Raw genomic sequence first — 20628 nt, 5'->3', positions numbered from 1 at the left:
CAACTCCTCTCACAAAGCCCAGACTCGGTGTCTCTGCTTCCTGACCTCCCATTCACTCTCTACCCACTTCAATCTGACTCCCTTTTCCACAACTCATGAATAAATGCATGCATGTCAAGGTCACCAACATCTTTCATGTGATCCAAACAAAGGTCACTTCTCTCCATCCCTTTTACAAACCCCTCAGCAACATCTGACACCCCACTTCACCTTCTTGCCTCATCTTCTTTCCTGGGTTCCATGACTCCTGGCCTCTGGGTTTTCTCTACACTGATTTCCCCAGTTTCTCTGCTGACTCCTCATCTTCCTCCCAACCTCTTCTCTTACTTTTTTTTCCTACCTGCTGATTTCAACGGGCTCAGAATTGTACGTATCCATAGGGTGAATGTTTCAGTCTCTCCACTGAGCTCCTGACTTGTAAACCCCACTGCATTCTCCATACTGAATGTCTATTTGGCACATCAAACTTAACAACACGCAAGACCAAAATCTTTATTCTTCCCTCCAAAGCCTGCTCCTCCCAAAGTCTTTACCATCTCACCAAATGGCATCACCATCTGTCTACCCAGCTGCTCAAGTCAAAAGCCTAGAAGTCATTCTGGACATTTTCATTTTCCTTTTCTCCATATTCAATAGACCAAAGACCTGCCGCTTCCACTGCCAAAGCATGTCTTAAACAGGTCTGCTTCCTGCGTCTACCCCACTGCCACCAGGACCGCTAGTGTGAACTACTGCAGCCTTCAAACCCTTCTCTTTGCTTTTCATCTGCTGCCTGCAGTCCATGCCACACAGTGGCCAGGGAAGCAGTGTAAAAACACCAGACAGATCAGATCCTCTGTCCATAAGGCCCTGGAGCAACTCAGGACAAGGCCGGATGATTCAGCTCCCATCCGCCTCTCCCGACCTTCCAACCACACCACCACCTTCCTTTCTTCCTCAATCCCAGCATGCCAGGCCCTTTCCTGCCTCCAGGCCTTGGTGCTCCTCCAAGAGGCACTCCCCACCCTCCCTACTATAAATCTCCGGGTTCCCGTCGCATCAGCTTCTTACTGCCTGTAACTAGCTGTGCACACACGAGGGTCTCTGCTAAGTGAAACTTCCGAGAGAGCGGGGACCCTATCCACAGCGGCCATGGGTGTCACCATTCTGGCAGCTGAGGGAAAGGATGCTCATAGTGGCACTGGGTGGGGAGGGCAGGCTCCTGGCTCCTAAACAATGGATGAGTCAGCTGACGCCTGCGGTTAGTGTGCGAGGGAAGACATCTCCCTGGGAAGAGCGGCCACACCCAGCGCTGCTGCACAAAAGCACTGGCCAGCCTCGCCGGGGTCAGGCTGGACTCGGCATTTCCCTCAGACCCCGGCCTTAGTGTGCAGTCACTGCAGAGGGGGGTTTTATTTAAAAACAAGTGGCAACAGAACTGGTCCAGGCAGGCTTCTATCCAGGTGGTAGACTGGCCCTGGGGGCTGCCATCTAAAATAAGGGGTGATCCCTGGATGGCCGCCTTCCCACCTGTCTGACTGCAGATTCCAAAGGCTTGGCTCCAGTCAACAGGGGGGCAGGAGGAAAGCTTCTGTTGCCATAGTAACCACAGTGCTCCTGGGGCCTAGGCTCAAGGTTTCAGATAAACAACTATTTAGAAAAGTGAAGAAAAAGAGAGGAGAGAAACCAAAAAAAAAATGGTGAAATGGCGAGAAGTAATCCTACAAGTGCTGCAAGACACGCTCTGAAAATAAAACCAGGGAGCCAAGAGTAGAATCCTCCCACCAGCACGGGAGTGGCCTCCTGCCGGGGACCCAGCCGGAACAAAAGGCCCCATTGACACAAACATCTGTTACTACTAAACACTTAGGAATCAATATTTTCCTAAAGGCTTTTTTTTTTTTTCTTTTCTCCTTTTGGCTTTAAAGGGTTACTGTCTGCCAGGCTACCAGACCCTCACCTTCTCCAAGTCCATGGTCACCGTGTAAAGTGACTATTAAAACTTCAAATGAAGAATTTGATCCGGGAAATGGCCCTTTTTTTCCTTAACACAGACACCAGGAAAATGTCAGAAGGCAAATCCAAACCCACGCCCTGAAAGACTTAAAATGTTAACAGTCACATCCCTGGGAGGATGAGTAATCTAGCCCAATTTAATTTAAAAAGGAAACCCAGCAGATTTAAGAGATGGCCTGGATGTGCCTTGAAGGGAAGCAGGAGCGTGACAGGGAGGACGGGAAGGTGACAGGATCATGGGGGCTTTACCTCAACACCTGCATTTCCTCCGGGGAGTTCTGCACCTCGTCCTGGAGGCGACGCCAGCGTAGGCAAGCCCTCAGCTCCTGCTGCTCCCGGGCCTCGTGGGGGGCCAGCTGCTTGGAGCACAGACGCACAAACACACATGCACAAAACAGTCACTGTTGTCCTCTGCAGAGTCAGAGCCGCCCAATGGAGCGGCGGGCTTTGTTTCAGGGGGGATGGCAGAGACAGCCCGCACTGTGCCTTGTGCCCCACAGGGAAAGTCCGAGGGCCAAAGAGGTCTTTTAGGTCCTCAAACGAAGAACCAGCCCTCCCTCCCGTGCTGCCTGTTTGGGAGGTGCTCCCTGTCCAACAGCCTCCCTCTCCCCCCCGACTCCCGCCCCGTCCGTCCTGCCCTGGAGAGAGCAGACCTCCCTAGGGGCCGGTTTCCACTCTGATTCCATCCAGCCCTTTCTTGCCTTGTCTTTTCGCACAGGGTGGGAAAGGTCCCCTCCATTTACCTCCTATTTTTTCCCAGCCCCCGGTTTTGTTAAGGGCTGTTTACAGTGGAGCTAACGTAACCCAGATGACTCTGTTTGCATATAACCAGGAAGAGCCCAATGCCTAGACTCCCTCTCGGGCGGGAAGGCCATCACCCCTGCCCTACTGGGCAGAACTGGCTGCTGTCATCCGTGTGCTCACAAGGCCCCTCGGCTTTAAATGCCACAGTGGGGGGTGGGTGGGGTGGGAGGCAGGACATCCACTGGGGAGCGAACTGTCAGTGTCTACAGGCATTCCTGGAAACTAACAGATATTTACTGAGTCTCTGCTAGGCCCTGGGGACATAATGGACACAACTACGAACTTGAGGAGTCCAGGGAGACAGATGAGAATGTTAACCACTGGAGTCCAGTGATGGTAGGGGTTGAAGAAGGACCCCAGAGCCCCCGGACAACCAGGGTGTTCGGAAGGTTTTCCTGTGGAGGACATGGGGTTTGGTTCTCAGGGAAAGCAGGAGTCAGCCAGGAGAGGAGAAATTTCAGGAAGAGGGGAAGCATGTACAAAGCTCATGGGGCCTGGAAAGAGTGTGAAATGTTTTAAAAATGGGGAAGGTTAGGGTTGGCCAGGGTGCAGGTTGCCATTCAGGGAGAGACAGAAGTGCCAAGTAGCTAGCAGCGGTGACATGATCAACAAAATTTGTGTGTCCTGTTGTTATGGACTGAATTGTGTTCCCCCAGCAGAAACCCTATGTTGAAGACCTAGTCACTGGTGTGACTGTGTTTGGAGATAGGGGCCTCTAAGGAGGTAATTAAGGTTAAACGAGTTCAAAAGGATGAGGCCCTAATCCAAAAGGGTTGGTGTCTTTGTAAGAAGAGGAAGAGACACTGAAACTCTCTCTCTGGGCCGTGTGACAACATAATGAGAAGATGGCCCTCATCAAGCCAGGGAAGAGAGGCCTCACCTGAAACCAAGCCTGTCAGCACCTTGATCTTGAACTTCCCAGCTTGTTTAAGTCTCCTGGTCTGTGGTACTTTGTTATGGCAGCCTGAGCTGACTAAGACGCCTGTCAAGAAGTCTAGACTTTCTCCAAGTCGATGACAAGTTATATAACTCAACTTGCCACTAATTCAATTCACTTCTCTCTATGGAATCCCACTGAGAGGAGTGGAGGTTTCTATCTCCTTGTTCAGAGGTCCCCCACTCCCCTTTGCTGTACTTGATAACGTGTGGCGCTGCAAAGTACAGTCTCCTGGGCAGAAAAGTAACATTGCACCCTCATGCCTTGTTCAGTGATGAAGTAACCTGTTGATCGGGAGAGTCCCCTGAGGCTACCCACCCTCTGCTGCCCTGAGGAGCACTTTTCTCTGGCTGAGGCGGCTTGGCAGGGACCACCAGCAGCTCAGTCTTATTCAACCTTCAAGGAAGGGATCAGAGCAAGGGATGAACCCTGGAAATGTTTCCAAACTTTGTGCTGATTCCAGAATGGACACTTCGCTTCAGGGGGTGTCTGTGTTTTCACATATTGACGATTTACTGCATGTACCTTAAAGGATGATGAGGTGGACTGCCCCCTATTCCAGGTTAAGGGTAAAGGAGGGACAGAGAAACTTTAACCCCTATTTTCCCTTTGAGGCTCATAAGAAGTCATCTCCTCCAAGAAGGTTTTCTGGATTTTCTCATATCTAGCCTCTTTCACCTTTGAACTCCCACCTGATTAGTGTTTACCTCTCTTTTCTAACTTATTTTCTTCTTCCTTCCACTATATGCTTTCCTTATCTTCAACATTAGACTCTGACCTTTTTCAAAGCAGCGTTGTGGACTTAGCCTTTTTTCTCTGTGAATCTCGCAGAGAATGGACACATGGAAGGTTTATAGCTGTGAGATGCAGCCAGGCCAGCTTTGTGCCTCTATCAGTACCGATAGATGCAGGGCAGAGCAGAGGCAGGACCCAAGCAGAGAGATTCCAGGAGGTAGAGGCAAGAGGAAGGATAAAGGGGGACTGCTCTTTGGGGATTCAGGACATAAAGGGCAGAGAGATGGTCATCAGACACCTGACATACACTCATGATTACCAGAATAGCACAAATCTGACTGTCTCAGATGGAAGCACCTCAGGGGAGAGATGGTGAGAGAGGCACATTTACATTAAACCTATTCAATCCTTGCTGAATGCCTACTCCATGCAAGGTGGTGGTAAAAACAAAGATCACGAAAACAAGAAGGACAACTGGTATTTCTTGCACACACTCCATGTGTCAGGCACGGTGCTAATAAGCTCATTCAAACACCACCCCTTCCACTCTGCAAGGTTAAGCATTTTATAAATGAGGAAACTAAGCCTCAGGGAGGTGACTTAACCTCCTGACACTCACAAAGCTGGTAAGCAGCAAAGCTGGGATTCCAACCCGGGTCCTACTTCAAACCCAGCCTTTCTGCTCAAGAATCTGCCATGGGACCTCTCCTCACAGGATTCTGCGTGGAGGGGTACACAGCTATGCACACTGCTAGCTCAGTAGCCAAGGCGGGAAAGCGGGGTGGGAGGATGAGCAGGGCACTGTGCCACTGTGAAAGAGGTTATCGCCTACTCATGAGGATAGGAGGAAGAAGAAACAAGTGAGAAAAAAGAGGTAAGTACAACTACTGTGGAAACTCAAAGTTTCTAGAAGAGCATTACTGAACTGTGAATGAGATGAAGAGTCTGGGCTATCAAAGGAAGGTGACCTTGAGCTGGCTAGTGAAAGATATACAGGATTTCAACAGGCAGAAAGAACTTGAACAAAATCATGCAGATGTGTACAAACTTGTGAATCTCAGAATTCAAATAGTCTAGTATGCAGAGATGGTAGGGGAAAAGATGTGACCAGATATTAGGAATTGGAAAACAAGCAGGAAGCAGGTTAGCTGCCACAGCTTCCTTATTGCTGGTGGCTAATTCTTTAAAGTTGAGCTTGTAAACTAGGAGTGTGTTGAGCAGGTCTGGCCTCGGTGTGTATTTGGTCTGCATATTTTTCACACTGATAAATTTCACATAAAAATCCAGAGTCATAGTTTCTTTTAAAACACTAGAAGTCCAGGCTCTATTGAGCCCTCCTTTCAACATGACAGCAGTTGGTCAGAACTGAGGGGAAGCGGCCGGTGTACCACAGTCATCCTCGTTCCCTAATCTGCAACATCCGCTGCTTCATTCCTCATTACTTGCAGCAGACACCTAAGATCATGACTCTGGATTTAAAATTTCATCTCATCACTTATCAAAGCAGAACACGGTCGATGTCAACACAACCACAACCCCAAAGGAGTACTCGAGTATGCCGCAGCACCACCTGTTCTGCAAGTCTTTGCTCAAATGTCTCCTCATCAGAGACCTTCTCCGATAAGCACCTTCTAAACCAGCACTTCCTCCACCCCTCTCTATCTGGCTTCATTTTCTTGACAGTACTCATCCCTGCAAGTTGCAGATGCTGTCGTTTACCTACCTGGTCTCCCTGTCATCACTAGATCGCGAACCTCAGTGAACCCCACGGGGAGCAAGGTCTCTCCTCTCATTTACAAAGCAAACAGAACAAGTGCCGAGGTGCATAATGAGCACTCAATACCTATCTGTTGAATGAGCGAAAGACTCAGTTGAACTTGACTCTGGGTACTGAAATGCTTAGTGCACTTGAAACTTACCTGCTGTGCCTTGGCCCAGAATACATCTTCCAAGTGAGTGGCGAACCCTTCACTCAGCCACTCCTCCGTCCAGTCTCGAGCCCCAATCGCCAGGCCAAACCAGGCGTGAGCAATTTCATGGCAGAGACGGGTCCCACAGAGCTGGCTCATTCCAGTCAAGGTGCTCTGAGAGAGGAAGACGATGTGTGGGCTGTGGATAATGGGGGAGAAAACACACAAGAGTCTTGTCAGGGCCTGTCGTCATGGCCGCCCCCTGGGGCAGCTTTCTCAGCCCTGCCAGCCTGTTATTATCATGTGCATGCTAGATCACGACCGATAGGCTCACAGCTTAGATGCTTTTAGAAATAAATAAAGTGGCAGTTTGCGTTCCTGGCAGCGGTTCAGGCTGCCGTTTCTGCCAAGCAGTTGTCTCCGTCATCAAAAGGCTATTACCTGTAATAAGTAACCTGCGCCGAGCTTTACACGGAAGAAATTACAAGGCTGTGGAAGCATTTACCCTGAAATCTGGACTGTAAAAGAAGAGCAGGTGTGGGAACGTGAAGCCCATGCTGTCAAGACAGTGATCAAAGAAGACCCTTCAGCCAAAAATCCGAGTAGCTTACAGACAAAGTGAGAAGTCACGCAGAAGGACAGGAAAAGCCGACAAGAATGGAACCAAACATTTTCTCTTTCAGGCCAGGGCTGGTTACAGAGGTAACAAACTCACAGGTGCCATGGATGGGTGAGGTTTCAAGAGACTCTGATAAAGGCTGAATCTCTGTAAGGCTGAGATTTTCAAAGGTATCTTTTCCTATCTACAGATGCTTGTAATTCACATGCCACAATGATAGGCAGAGAGAGAGAAGGAAGTTAACTCACTCAGGTGTGCAAATGGCCCCAGGGCTGGCACCAGCCAGGGAGATTTATTAATATCTAATCTCATTTCCCATACTTTGCTTTAAAACCCCAAACACCATGATTAGAGCTGCACTGATGAAACGGCAGGAAGGGAGGCTGAAGAGAGAAGAGGTAAAGGGAGTGCCTCCTGTGCTTCGGTATTTCTCATTTATCCAGGACTTGTTTACAGTCTTATGAATGAAGAACTTGCTTTGAAAAAAAAAAACAAACAAACCCCTCCTCCATCAATTGAACACAAGCAGTTGTGAAACCTTCCAAATTAAGAAACTGTACACACTGGTTCCTTCCTTTAAAAGCCATGCATTTGCCATCATGTGGGCTCTGCACAAGCCAGAACTGCTTGCAGATTTGTCCTCCGCCCCCACGGCCACCAGTAGAGAAAACCCCACCTGTATTTCCCTTGCACAACATCACCCATTCAGCTCAGGGAGCTCAACTGAAATCACGGCAGTCATGTGTGCCAAAACAGACAGCTTTCATGTGAAATAATAACAGGGCAAGCACGCAAATGAGAAAGTGTTTGCCAGGATCTCAGCAGAGTCCACCAGAAACTCCGGGAAATAAAAGTGTAGCTGGGACATTTAGGATACAAGGGTGCAATGCAGCAGGCGCCAACAGTATTTCAGAGCACTAACTCAGAGGAAAAAAAAAAAAAAAAAGGAAGGCAGGGAGGAACGCAGGAAGCAAAGAGAGAAGGGTGAGAGAGAGGGAGGAGGGTGGGGGGGAACCAAGAGGCACAGGAGCTAAACTTCCTCTTCCTGAGAAAGTCGCCCATGGAGAAGACAAACTGCGAAACCTGGCATTTTCAAGTAAATGACCCTTTGCTCTGGCATGTGCAGTGCTACAAAGAAAAGCCACAGAAATGTACCAAGTAAATAACATTCCAGACATACTGCTGGCAGCACTTCACCCTTTTGGCTAAAACAAAACAGAAGTAACTTCAGGCTTTGTAAACAGGCTCAAAGACAAGCCTGCATTGGAAAGGTCTGCTGGCCAGAGACCCAGACGGTGCACGCAGAGTTACAGACATGGTGTGGCTGAGCTGACCCCTCGGCCCAGGAGGGGTACACACGTTGATGACTGTGAAATTGCAGACTGTTCATGAGGAAAAAGCCTGCGCTGTCCACAGCGACCTGCTGGCTGCTTTGTCCCAGTGTGGAAGTTGATCCAGGCCCTTTTATGCAAATATCAAAGTCTGAGAGGGCTGAAGGAATGCACAAAGCAGCTGTGTGGGGGTGGCATTTCATTTTCCTGTCCTGTAATTTTTCCCCTTCAACAGTCTTCGTTGTCTCCACCAGACCCGGTATTTTGGAGATACACCCTGGCCTTGGTTGGGCTCAGGACAGACCCAGACATTGCTGGAACAGTGCCTGAATTCCCATTCCCTGTCCTCAATACTCTCTTCCTAGCCAGGGAGAAATGTGTTTCCTACTGTCTTCTGAGAAAACCGAAGCTTAAACTTCCTTCTAGATTGGAAGGGTGTGCGTTTCGCTTGATACAAATGACCCTATTATCAGTGGAAAACATGACCTTCTCCCTGAAAAGCAATTTTCCAGTTTGAGAACCAGACCCCAAATTCTCCTGCAGCGGAGTTTTCTGTCTAAGGTTGGGTTTTACCTATGGATCATACCTCCCTATAAAGAAAATGGCTTCTTTCTTAAACTAAATAAAAACACAGAGTGAGGTTTTGATAATCTTTCTCACGGGTTGTTAACAAAATCCTGACATAAAAGGATCAATAGAATTTTTTTTCAAGTTAAGGAGAATTTACTCCTCTCCTTTTGAACTTAAATGTCAGGATTTTTAAAGGTAACTAGAATTTTTAAACTGCTTTTTTTTCAACAATGAATGAAGAACAGTATAATGCTCAAACTCACTTCAAGGAGTAATATTAAATATTTCTCTACCAACAGATAATCTCTTTCACACCCTCCTTCAAAATAGAATGAATGTTTAGAATTTTCTACTCAAACCTTTCACTTGATTTATAAGTTTCACCCCTGGGCTCCACATTTTCCCAAGTTGTCAGAATTGTATTCATGGTCCTAGTCAGTCAGCCGGGCATCAGTCTTCACTCTGACAAGCTCCATTTGAAAACGGGTTTTCTTTTTTCTTTTTTCCCTTGAAAGGGCCTGTGTCAACTGCCTCTACAAATGCCAAATTGTTGATTCATCATCATTACAGAGGATGGAAGATAATCACTTCAGTGACATCTTCATCCTAAAAATGGTTCTTTTTAAAAATGTTTTTCAAAATCAGAGTTGATCATTTTTCCCAAATAAGAAATGGGTGGGAAAGGAATATTTTCAACTGTCACAAAGCACAATCCCTCTTATTTGTATTCTCCGTCATAAATTCTCACTGCAAGTGATCTTGGGGCCAGCGGGGAGAGCAGGGGGCGGGGCAGGGCAGGGGCGGGGCAGAGCAGGGGGGCGGGCAGGGCCCCAGCGGGACGCGTGTGCTCCTTCCTTCCCGGGAGACCACCAGCGGGGCTGCCTCCCGACAAAGGCCACGTCGTATTGTCTGTCTGCTGCCTCCCCCCTCAAGTTTAAAAATATCGTTTCTGGTCTAAACAGTTTCTCAGGACTGTTCCTAAAAGCTCCCTCCTCACGCAGATTAGAAGGCCGTGTCCGTTAATTTAAAACACGCTTCTAGCAGAGGAGGAAGGAGTGCCTTCATTACTCTCAGGAGCCGCTCCAGTCCTTCGGGAGGAATTCAATTTGGAGAGGAAATGGAGAATTTCATCAGATCTTAAGCAGGGGCTGGTGTGTGATTTATTTCTGCTTTGTCCAGGGAGACGTGACCGGCGTGGCCCACCTTGCAGCTCAGGGAGAGGTGCAGCACCGCGGCCCCAGCGGGTTAGAGCAGGCTGCAGGCCTACCGAGAGGACAGGAAATTGCTTCTGGTTAGGGACAAGAAGAACCCCAGGGCACCCCACCATTATCCTGGAGCAGATCCAACACGCCTTAGGCGGAGCAGATTCACTTTTTATACAGGTCCTTGGGAAGTTCGTCCAGGAAACAGACACATACTCACCAAGCTTGAACTTATGGGTTCAAAGTTTCTCACAGTCTCAACATGTGGAGCCCAACATTCCATTCCAGAGAGGAAAGAAAAATCAAGAAAGAAGGGAACCCTGAGTACTTCCAGAGTTAAACTGGATAGTTTTAAAAGGACCTCATGATTATGTGAAAGCAACTTTTGCTTGCATGACTTAATTAGTTGCAAATATAATCCAGATAACTGAAAGGTTAAAGATTCGGAATGCTTCCCAGGTGGCTCAGTGGTAAAGAATCTGACTGCCAATGCAGGAGACACAGAAGATATGGGTTCTATCCCTGGGTTCGGAAGATTCCCCTGGAGTATTCTTGCCTGGGAAACTTGATGGACAGAGGAGCCTGGTGGGCTACAGTCCATGGGGTTACAAAGAGCTGGACACGATTGAGCATGCATACGGGAGAAGGCAATGGCACCCCACTCCAGTACTCTTGCCTGGAAAATCCCATGGACAGAGGAGCCTGGTGGGCTGCAGTCCGTCCGTGGGGTCGCACAGAGTTGGACACGACTGAAGCGACTTAGCAGCAGCAGCAGCAGCAGAGTATGCATACAGACTCAGAGTAAGTAGCTTGGGGCAATGTGAAAGGGAGGACAAATAGGAGTTACCCATCCCTTGGTAACATTTCATGCAAAAATGGGCACAATAAAGGACAGAAATGGTATGGACCTAACAGAAGTAGAAGATATTAAGAAGTGGCAAGAATACACAGAACTGTACAAAAAAGATCTTCATGACCTAGGTAACACGGTGGTGTGATCACTCACCTAGAGGCAGACATCCTGGAATGTGAAGTCAAGTGGGCCTTAGGAAGCATCACTATGAACAAAGCTAGTGGAGGTGATGGAATTCCAGTTAAGCTATTTCAAATCCTAAAAGATGATGCTGTGAAAGTGCTGCACTCAATATGTCAGCAAATTTGGAAAACTCAGCAGTGGCCACAGGACTGGAAAAGGTCAGTTTTCATTCCAATCCCAAAGAAAGGCAATGCCAAAGAATGCTCAGACTACCGCACAGTTGCACTCATCTCACACGTTAGTGAAGTAATGCTCAAAATTCTCCAAGCCAGGCTTCAACAGTACGTGAACCGTGAACTTCCAGATGTTCAAGCTGAAGTTAGAAAGGGCAGAGGAACCAGAGATCAAATTGCCAACATCCCTTGGATCAACGAAAAAGCAAGAGAGTTCCAGAAAAACACCTACTTCTTCTTTATTGACAATGCTAAAGCCTTTGTGTGGATCACAACAAGCTGTGGAAAATTCTTCAAGAGATGGAAATACCAGACCACCTTACCTGTCTCCTGAGAAATCTGTATGCAGGTCAAGAAGCAACAGTTAGAACCAGACATGAAACAACAGACTGGGTCCAAATTGGGAAAGGAGTATGTCAAGGCTGTATATTGTCACCCTGCTTATTTAACTTATATGCAGAGTATATCATGTGAAATGCCAGGCTGGAAGAAGCACAAGCTGGAATCAAGATTGCCAGGAGAAATAGCAATAACCTCAGATACACAGATGACACCACCCATATGGCAGAGAGCGAAGAAGAACTAAAGAGCCCCTTGATGAAAGTGAAAGACGAGAGTGAAAAAGTTGGCTTAAAACTCAGCATTCAGAAAACTAAGATCATGGCATCAGACCCATCAGTTCAGTTCAGTCGCTCAGTCATGTCCGACTCTTTGCAACCCCATGAATCACAGCACGCCAGGCCTCCCTGTCCATCACCAACTCCCGGGGTTCACCCAGACTCATGTCCATCAAGTCAGTGATGCCATCCAGCCATCTCATCCTCTGTCGTCCCCTTCTCCTCCTGCCCCCAATCCCTCCCAGCATCAGAGTCTTTTCCAATGAGTCAACTCTTCACATGAGGTGGCCAAAGTACTGGAGTTTCAGCTTTAGCATCATTCCTTCCAAAGAAATCCCAGGGCTGATCTCCTTCAGAATGGACTGGTTGGATCTCCTTGCAGTCCAAGGGACTCTCAAGAGTCTTCTCCAACACCACAGTTCAAAAGCATCAATTCTTTGGCGCTCAGCCTTCTTCACAGTGCAACTCTCACATCCATACATGACCACAGGAAAAACCATAGCCTTGACTAGACGGACCTTTGTTGGCAAAGTAATGTCTCTGCTTTTGAATATGCTATCTAGGTTGGTTATAACTTTCCTTCCAAGGAGTAAGTGTCTTTTCATTTCACGGCTGCAGTCACCATCTGCAGCGATTTTGGAGCCCCCCAAAATAAAGTCTGACACTGTTTGCCCATCTATTTCCCATGAAGTGATGAGACCAGATGCCACGATCTTCATTTTCTGAACGTTGAGATTTAAGCCAAGTTTTTCACTCTCGTCTTCACTTTCATCAAGAGGCTTTTTAGTTCCTCTTCACTTTTTGCCATAAGGGTGGTGTCATCTGCATATCTGAGGTTATTGATATTTCTCCCGGCAATCTTGATTCCAGCTTGTGTTTCTTCCAGTCCAGCGTTTCTCATGATGTACTCTGCATAGAAGTTAAATAAACAGGGTGACAATATACAGCCTTGATGTACTCCTTTTCCTATTTGGAACCAATCTGTTGTTCCATGTCCAGTTCTAACTGTTGCTTCCTGACCTGCATACAGATTTCTCAAGAGGCAGATCAGGTGGTCTGGTATTCCCATCTCTTGAAGAATTTTCCATAGTTTATTGTGATCCACACAGTCAAAGGCTTTGGCATAGTCAATAAAGCAGAAATAGATGTTTTTCTGGAACTCTCTTGCTTTTTCCATGATCCAGCAGATGTTGGCAATTTGATCTCTGGTTCCTCTGCCTTTTCTAAAACCAGCTTGAACATCAGGAAGTTCACGGTTCACGTATTGCTGAAGCCTGGCTTGGAGAATTTTGAGCATTACTTTACTAGCATGTGAGATAAGTACAATTGTGTGGTAGTTTGAGCATTCTTTGGCATTGCCTTTCTTTGGGATTGGAATGAAAACTGACCTTTTCCAGTCCTGTGGCCACTGCTGAGTTTTCCAAATTTGCTCACTTCATGGCAAATAGATGGGGAAACAGTGAGAGACTTTATTTTGGGAGGCTCCAAAATCACCGCAGATGGTGACTGTAGCCATGAAGTTAAAAGACACTTGCTCCTTGGAAGAAAAGCTATGACCACCCTAGAGAGCATATTAAAAAGCAGAGACATTACTTTGCCAACAAAGGTCCATCTAGTCAAAGCTATGGTTTTTCCTGTAGTCATATATGGATGTGAGAGTTGAACTATAAAGAAAGCTGAGCAGCTAAGAACTGATGCTTTTGAACTGTGATGTTGGAGAAGATTCTCAACAGTCCCTTGGACTGCAAGGAGATCCACCCAGTCAATCCTAAAGGAAATCAGTCCTGAATATTCATTGGAAGGACTGATGCTGAAGCTGAAGCTCCAATACTTTGGCCTCCTGATGCAGAGAACTGACTCACTGGAAAAGACCCTGATGCTGGGAAAGATTGAAAGCAGGGGGAAAAGGGGATGACAGAGGTTGGATGGCATCACTGACTTGATGGACATGAGTTTGAACAAGCTCCGGGAGTTGGTGACAAACAGGGAAGCCTGGCATGCTACAGTCCACAGGGTCACAATGAGTCAGACATGACTGAGCAATTGAACTGAACTGAATTCCTTGGTCCTGGAGAAAAATCTTGAGAGTCCCTTGGACAGCTAGGAGATCACACCATTCAATCCTAAAGGAAATCAACCTTGAATATTCACTGGAAGGACTGCTCCTGAAGCTGAAGGTCCAATACTTTGGCCACCTGTGCAGAGAGCTGACTCACTGGAAAAGATACCGGGAAAGACTGAAGGCAAAGGAGAAGGGGGCGGCAGAGGATGAGATGAGTAGATAGCATCACCAACTCAATGGACATGAATCTGAACAAACTCTGCAAAGTAGTGGAGGATATAGGAGCCTGGCATACCTCAGTCCATGGGTCGCAAAGAGTCGGACACAACTTAGAGTCAGACAACAAGAGTCGGACAACTTAGCGACTGAACAACAAACTCAGAACGTGCTTCCTCTTCCTCTGTCAGGTGTGATGTGGTTATGTGCCCGCATCTCACCCGGTACATTTACAAACCAAATGCTCAGTTCCAGCCCCTTCATTCTACAATGAAATCCCTCAGTCGCACTCCCAGATGCAGTCTAAGGTAGGGGACATAGCTGTTGCCCCAAAGGAAAGAGATGGCCCAGATGGATCTGGAGGGCCCCTGCTCCCCTCTGGCTCTGGGACTGCTTCCTTCTGCTCCATCAGCCATTCCACTCTGGCCACATAGTGTAGTCTTAGACTGGAGCCTTATGAGACATGGGGATGTGGCCCTTTCAGTAGCCGGAGATGGAAACCAAATCTAACAACTGGAAGAAAACTTACTGCATCTGACCAATACAAGGATTTAGGTTTGAGAGAAAAGGTTAAATTAGTATGTGTTTTCCTTTAAAAATGCTAAATAGCAAAGAGGCAGTAAAACATGTAGTCACTTATCTAAACGAATTTTGGCTCAAACTGCTAGCATGACTATAGCAGAGAGTGACTGAGTGGAATCCCCAGGGCCAGAGACTTCTACCCGAAACATCCTTCTTCTAAAGACTCAAGTGCTTGAGTATGTGCAGTGTGCTAGGCACTGTATTTTATATACATCATCTCATTTAATCTACCTCATGACCTCAAGAGACAGATTTTATTATCATCCCCATTTTAGAAATGATGAAAGTGAGGTACAGAGAGGTAAAGTGACTAGCTCAAGGTCACACACCTGGTAAGTCATGGAACTGGTATTTCTGCTCACACTTTCTTGACCCTGAAGCCCTACTCTGACTTACTCTGCCCAGGGTCACTGGGTTTAGACCTGTGATTTCAAGATCACCCTTCCTCTGTGCCATCTCAAGCCTAGTGGTGCAATGATCACTACTCTCCCTGGAACTCCATTTTCTGTGTTCACCCAAGAGGAGCCACCAGCCATGCCCTGCACCTCTCTCTGTTCCTTAAATTCGTATCACAGTGAAAACTGACTGGAGGTTACCAGACCTTGTGATCACAGAGCTTCAGCCTCTTCCTGGTGAGAAGGAAGGTAGGGAAGGAAAGGAGAGGGGAAGAGAGAGGGGAGCATCACTAACACAGCTGATGCCTGCCCGCTCCACACCCTCCCCCCGCTCCGCAAGGGCTGAATTCCTGAGTGCAACACCCTTCTTCCTAACCTCGTTCTCTGCCACGTCCCTGTGGGCCACTGCAAGGAGATGCTTAGACAGGCACGTACGAGGGCGCGTGGGTCAGTCCTTAGGGTAGCGTTTTAGGATACCAGGGAGGACGACATGCCATTCTGCTACTGCCCCTCCCCAGCCTCCACCTTTCACCCACTTTTGTTTAGGCCTGACTTCTTTTTCCTAAATAGATGTTATTTTTTTTTAGAGAAGTTTTAGGTTCACAGAGAAACTGAGCAGAAAGGAACAGAAATTTCCCATATGCCCCTGCCTCCACAGTCACACACAGCCTCCCCCACTATCAACGTCCCCCATCAGAAGGTGCTTTTGTTATTAGAAATGACAGCTCTCTTGATGCATCACCACCCAGGGTCCGTAGTTTACATTAGGGTCCACTCTTGGTGTTGTGCACGCTGTGAATTTTGGACAAACATATCATGACATGTATCCACCATTATGGTATCGTACAAAATAGTTTCACTGCCCTGCAAATCTTCTGATTTTTCTTTTTTTCAAGAAGAGATGGTTGAAAGCAGGTCACAAACTCAAAGGACTTCAGGAGCCAAGAAGATGACAAAAAGAGGGAGGTGGATAACAGTGGGAAAGTAGACAATGACGCGGAGGAAGTAGACAAGGAGATGAGAGAGGAGAGAGAGATAGGGGAAGTAGATAAGATGGGGGAAGCTGATAACAAAAGTAAGGAAGCAGACAACAATCGAGGGAAGTCGATAAAGAGATGGGGAAGTAGATAAGGAGAGGTGGGAAACAGATAAAATGAGGAGAGCAGATAACAAAAGGTAGAGAGTAGAAAACAAGATGGGAAGTGGAGAACAAGATGAAGGAAGTAGATAACCAGATTCAGTTCACTTCAGTTCAGTCCCTCAGTCATGTCCCACTCTTTGCAACTCCATGAACCGCAGCACGCCAGGCCTCCCTGTCCATCACCAACTCCCGGAGTTTACCCAAATTCATGTCCATTGAATTGGTGATGCCATCTAACCATTTCAACTTCTGTCGTCCCCTTCTCCTCCTGCCTTCAATCTTTCCCAACATCAGGGTCCTTTCAAGTGAGTCAGCTCTTCGCATGAGGTGGCCAAAGTATTGGAGTTTCAGCTTCAACATCAGTCCTTCCAATGAACACCAGGACTGATCTCCTTTAGGATGGACTGGTTAGATCTCCTTGCAGTCCGAGGGACTCTCAAGAGTCTCCTCCAACACCACAGTTCAAAAGCATCAATTCTTCAGCACTCAGCTTTCTTTATAGTCCAACTCTCACATCCATATATGACTACTGGAAAAACCATAGCCTTGACTAGACGGACCTTGTTGGCAAAGTAATGTCTCTGCCTTTGAATATGCTATCTAGATTGGTCATAACTTTCCTTCCAAGGAGTAAGTGTCTTTTAATTTCATGGCTGCAATCACCATCTGCAGTGATTTTGGAGCCCCCCAAAATAAAGTCAGCCACTGTTTCCACAGTTTCCTTATCTATTTGCCATGAAGTGATGAGACTGGATGCCATGATCTTAGTTTTCTGAATGTTGAGCTTTAAGCCAACTTTCCACTCTCTGCTTTCACTTTCATCAAAAGGCTCTTTAGTTCTTTTAGTTCAGTTCAGTTGTTCAGTCGTGTCTAACTCTTTGCAACCCCATGAATCGCAGCACGCCAGGCTTCCCTGTTCATCACCAACTCCCAGAGTTCACTCAAACACATGTCCATTGAGTTGGTGATGCCATCCAGCCATCTCATCCTCTGTCGTCCCCTTCCCCTTCTCCTCCTGCCCCCAATCCCTCCCAGCATCAGAGTCTTTTCCAATGAGTCAACTCTTCACATCAGGTGGCCAAAGTACTGGAGTTTCAGCTTCAACCATCAGTCCCTCCAATGAACACCCAGGACTGATCTTGTTTAGGAGGAACTGGTTGGATCTCCTTGCAGTCCAAGGGACTCTCAAGAGTCTTCTCCAACACCACAGTTCAAAAGCATCAATTCTTTGGTGCTCACCTTTCTTCACAGTCCAACTCTCACATCCATACACGACCACTGGAAAAACCATAGCCTTGACTAGATGGACCTTTGTTGGCAAAGTAATGTCTCTGCTTTTGAATATGCTATCTAGGTTGGTCATAACTTTCCTTCCAAGGAGTAAGCGTTTTTTCATTTCACGGCTGCAGTCCAATTTGCAGCGATTTTGGAGCCCCCCCCAAAATAAAGTCTGACACTGTTTCCACTGTTTCCCCATCTATTTCCCATGAAGTGATGGGGCCAGATGCCATGATCTTAGTTTTCTGAATGTTGAGCTTTAAGCCAACTTTTTCACTCTCCTCTTTCATCAAGAGGCTTTTTAGTTCCTCTTCACTTTCTGCCATAAGGGTGGTGTCATCTGCATATCTGAGGTTATTGATATTTCTCCTGGCAATCTTGATTCCAGCTTGTGCTGCATCCAGCCCAGAGTTTCTCGTGATGTACTCTGCATAGAAGTTAAATAAGCAGGGTGACAATACACAGCCTTGATGTACTCCTTTTCCTATTTGGAACCAGATAACAAGATTAGGGGAGTGATAATAATATAAGGAAACAGGTAACTACAGGAGGAAAGTAGAAAACAACAGGAAGAAGTAGACAAAATTTAAAAAATAATGCTGTGTCAGAGCAAACGAACCCAAGGACAGGAGCTACAAGTTTATCATCTCTGGTTTACAGTGGTTATCTCAGGAGAAGTGCATGGTTTCGTTGCATGTGGAGGTATAACTCCTGGATCCCACCATGTTTTCCATGGCTGCTCATAGAAGACAGGGTAAGGCCTGAAAGCTGACCATGGATAACAGCTGGGAGGAGAGGGGGCTCTTACTGAGGCACAAGGAGGGGGGAAGGGGTGCTTCTGGGGAGAGCGTTGGCCTTGGCCAACTGCTAAGAGAAAATAATAATAGCATGATAATGACAAAGCCTTTGACTGTGTGGATCACAACAAACTGTGGAACATTCTGAAAGAGATGGGAATACCAGACCATCTGACCTGCCTCTTGAGGAACCTATATGCAGGTCAGGAAGCAACAGTTAGAATGGACATGGAACAACAGACTGGTTCCAAATAGGAAAAGGAGTACGTCAAGGCTGTATATTGTCACCCTGCTTATTTAACTTATATGCAGAGGACATCATGAGAAACGCTAGGCTGGAAGAAGCACAAGCTGGAATCAAGATTGCCAGGAGAAATATCAATAACCTCAGATATGCAGTTGACACCACCCTTATGGCAGAAAGTGAAGAGGAACTAAAAAGCCTCTTGATGAAAGTGAAAGACGAGAGTGAAAAAGTTGGCTTAAAGCTCAACATTCAGAAAACTAAGATCATGGCATCTGGTCCCATCACTTCCTGGGAAATAGATGGGGAAACAGTGGAAACAGTGTCAGACTTTATTTTTGGGGGCTCCAAAATCGCTGCAGATGGTGACTGCAGCCATGAAATTAAAAGATGCTTACTCCTTGGAAGGAAAGTTATGACCAACCCAGACAGCATATTCAAAAGCAGGTCCATCTAGTCAAGGCTATGGTTTTTCCAGTGGTCGTGTATGGATGTGAGAGTTGGACTGTGAAGAAAGCTGAGCACCGAAGAATTTATACTTTTGAACTGTGGTGTTGGAGAAGACTCTTGAGAGTCCCTTAGCCTGCAAGGAGATCCAACCAGTCCATCCTAAAGGAGATCAGTCCGGGGTGTTCATTGGAAGGACTGATGCTAAAGCTGAAACTCAAATACTTTGGCCGCCTCATGTGAAGAGTTGACTCATTGGAAAAAACTCTGATGCTGCGAGGGATTGGGGGCAGGAGGAGAAGGGGAAGACAGAGGATGAGATGGCTGGATGGCATCATTGACTCGATCGACATGAGTTTGAGTGAACTCTGGGAGTTGGTGATGGACAGGGAGGCCTGGCGTGCTGCGATTCATGGGGTTGCAAAGAGTCGGACATGACTGAGCGACTGAACTGAACTGAGCTGACTGAATGACAAAACATGGAGACCACCTCTGACTCTTGAAAACAAAGATCGCCTCTGGCCAGAGACTGCAGAGCCATAGCAGAGTGGTGGACACTTCACTTCTATGGGCAGACATCGTTCCTAGTGCTGGTTTTCTGGACCTCAGCGCTGCATGCTAAGTGGAGGCAGCATTAGTACTCAGTTTTAGGAGTTGACTACACCTAACTTGGCCTACTCTATCTTGAGAAGGTGGTGGGGTTGGCATCTTGGGGTCATGCTCACCTAAAATGCTAAATAAAGCTGCCAGTGACTATTTCAGGTTTGAAAGCTAAAGAATCAAGAGACAAAAGACAGTATATGATAGCATTTTACAATTCCTGTTTCTGAAGCTTAAGGTACATGTTCAGCCTAAGGAGTCTCCGGATTCTCAGAGAGGAGAACAAAGGATTCACTTCTTGAAGTTATTGAACACTCCGGTGTTTTGGACACCAGGGGCACAGCCATACCCAAACTATATCAACGATATTTATTGTAGCTGAAGATGTCTTCTGAATCATCTGTAAGTGAGTTATGAACTGAGAGCTGTGCGTTTTCTGCAGGATCTGGAGAACTCTTCTGGTAAGTAATTACCAATTAAAACATGTTGGCAGCCTCCACTGGAGCACGTGGATGACCAAATGTGATTCTCTCCGCTCCCTTACCCCCAACTCCCGGCCTCCCCAGCCAGGGTGATGACGTTTGTTCCCATAAAGAGAGCTAATAAAATTAGCCTCTACTGTGATACAGGGAAAATCTTTATTTAATAAAATAATGCATCGTGCTTCATTCCCAGAACAGCAATAACACGGCGCAGCTGAGAAGCTGAAGAGCTCATCCAGTTGGTTTTCTCTGTGTGTACAAGTCTGTCATTTGTGACCATGTGGCAGCATGGAAAGCTGCTTCATGAAGGGGCACATTTAGGCAGCTTGCACCACCCTCAGTAAGAGCAGTGCGGTTATGAGTTTCCTTTGAAATACAGTGCAAGCACTTTGGGTTTGCAAATCAAGTCTAGAGAAAGAAATGGTGGGGATTTCCCAAAGAGTACTCAGAAATTT

The 20628-nt window shown here is 46.9% G+C and overlaps 1 protein-coding gene across 5 annotated transcripts in view; it reads right to left on the bottom strand.

Moving 5' to 3' along the window:
* The window catches only part of C8H9orf3 (chromosome 8 C9orf3 homolog), a 422465-nt gene that overhangs the window by 162491 nt on the left and 239346 nt on the right, over window positions 1–20628 (bottom strand). For 4 of the 5 annotated variants that reach the window (XM_027550178.1, XM_027550179.1, XM_027550176.1 and 1 more), the window contains 2 exons: window positions 6391–6580; window positions 2245–2354 (listed from right to left, as the gene is read on the bottom strand). In XM_027550178.1, coding sequence (XP_027405979.1) covers window positions 2245–2354; window positions 6391–6580 — 300 coding nt within the window. The remainder of the gene's footprint in view (window positions 1–2244; window positions 2355–6390; window positions 6581–20628) is intronic. The other variant, XM_027550177.1, reaches the window with a different exon arrangement.

Source organism: Bos indicus x Bos taurus, chromosome 8 (genome assembly GCF_003369695.1).
Source record: "Bos indicus x Bos taurus breed Angus x Brahman F1 hybrid chromosome 8, Bos_hybrid_MaternalHap_v2.0, whole genome shotgun sequence".
NCBI lineage: Eukaryota > Metazoa > Chordata > Mammalia > Artiodactyla > Bovidae > Bos > Bos indicus x Bos taurus.
The sequence above is the reverse complement of the archived record's forward strand: the minus strand, read 5'-3'. Positions and strand labels throughout refer to the sequence as shown.